Source organism: Polistes canadensis, unplaced genomic scaffold (assembly GCF_001313835.1).
Source record: "Polistes canadensis isolate GaletaPanama2010 unplaced genomic scaffold, ASM131383v1 scaffold_677, whole genome shotgun sequence".
Classification (NCBI taxonomy): Eukaryota; Metazoa; Arthropoda; class Insecta; order Hymenoptera; family Vespidae; genus Polistes; species Polistes canadensis.
Genome location: NW_014570224.1, coordinates 4576 through 6337, shown reverse-complemented (window position 1 = coordinate 6337; position 1762 = coordinate 4576). Strand labels below are relative to the sequence as shown.

The 1762-nt window shown below is 26.1% G+C and overlaps 1 protein-coding gene across 1 annotated transcript in view; it reads right to left on the bottom strand.

Annotated features, from left to right (window-relative positions):
- LOC106792788 (uncharacterized membrane protein DDB_G0293934-like) overlaps positions 1 to 563 on the bottom strand; it is a gene marked incomplete at its 5' end in the record, with an annotated part of 1947 nt that extends 1384 nt beyond the window's left edge. Inside the window, one exon of the mRNA XM_014759308.1 lies at positions 73 to 563. Within this exon, the coding sequence (XP_014614794.1) occupies positions 73 to 563 (491 nt within the window). The remainder of the gene's footprint in view (positions 1 to 72) is intronic.
- Positions 564 to 1762: the final 1199 nt, after the last annotated feature.

The window sequence follows — 1762 nt, the reverse complement described above, 5'->3', positions numbered from 1 at the left end:
ATTATATATTTATAAATTATATATAATATAATTTATAAATATATTTATAAATGAATTAAAGTGTGATAATACCTAAATGCTTCTTGAGACAATTTTTCCGGTGGTACGTCATCAGGATTCAATTCCATTTGTTTAGGTTTCATATAGGATACATCATCTGTTATTGTTTTTTTGTCTTCCTGATAAGATTGTTCGCAGCATTGTTGTTGTGCATTGTTATTATCCGAATTAGTATTTTGATTGCGACGTAAAACTGACCAAGTGAATTCACGAAATGCTGAACCACCTGATATCTGATTGACCGATTTGGCTCTTGTAAAACGAGATGACGATGATCCAGATGACGATGACGATGACGATGTTGTCGAATTGCCACGATTAGGTGAACAATCCGTCGTAGTAGTATCAACTGCATGAACGCTTCTACTTCGTGGTACACGAGCATTAGTTTTGTCCTTGGATTTGTTCTTCTGGTGAAGAATAATCAGGCTCTTATGGGCTCGGTCCAAAAAACGTGCCACTTCTTCCATTACTGATCGATACATTTGTTTATTTGATTCGATCTACAACAATTTCATAAATATGTATGTATGTATATATATATTTTTTTCTATTGAGATTATTAATATTTTAAGTGAGAAAAAAGAAACATTAGAAAATTATTGTTAACTCGATCAACAGGAAAGTAAAGAAAATGTTTTCAAAATTTTGTTATTTGATTGATCGTTTATATTTCAACCGATTTTGAAATTATATATATTGAAGATTATTTATTTATTTATTTACGGAATAAACTCATTTTTACATATATAATAATTTAACAGAAATATTATTTTATTTCATTAAAAAATAATAGCATAAATTTAAGAAAAAGATCTGATGAATTAGGTAAATGATAAATAATATATATATATATCTATATAAATAATGATTAATAAAATTAGTACGTTAATAAATCCTTAATTAGTAGATCTTAATCCTTGATTCTAAAATTCGTATATAAATTTAAGAAAAGAGATCTAGTAAAAAAGGAAATAATAAGTAATATATAAGTAAAAAATAATAAAAATAATAAACAATAAATAATTATAAAATGTTATCTAAATGTTACTGCTAAAGCACGAAAACTGTTAATGTACACATTTCCTAGCTAATCTGCAGATTAACTGATTTGTTCATTTTACCTAGGTAATGTGAGAAATGAAACAATTTTCGATCATTCTAATTAATCTTCATATTATCTAGAAAATCTGTTAAATAATTGATAACGATAAGATTTATTTATATGTTTAAAAATGAAAATAAATGAAGAAAAAGGTAAAAAAAAAACAAAAATGATTAAGAAAAAAAAGGTTGATTCGTTTTATTTATGTTTGGAAAAAATAAATAAAAAAAAAAAAATAAAAAAAATGATGAAACAGATTGAACGTAATGATATTCGTGAGAATGTCGAAGGCAAGGACGATAAGGATAAAAGACGAATTTAAGACCGGAACGCGAAATCAGGCATGAACGAGGAAGGAAAGACGAGAGGGAAATCCGATTAAATAACTGCACTGTTGGATAGTTGTACCGGTTACAACTTACAACGAGTCGATATCGAATAATCGGAGCAAGGTGAACCAGTTTTGTTGGAAATGTTATCAATCTTTTTATACGTGACTTTTATGATATTTTTAAATGTTATTAATAATAATAATAATAACGTTTAATATAATGTCAATAATAACGAATTTAAATAATAAAATTAATAATGTCAATA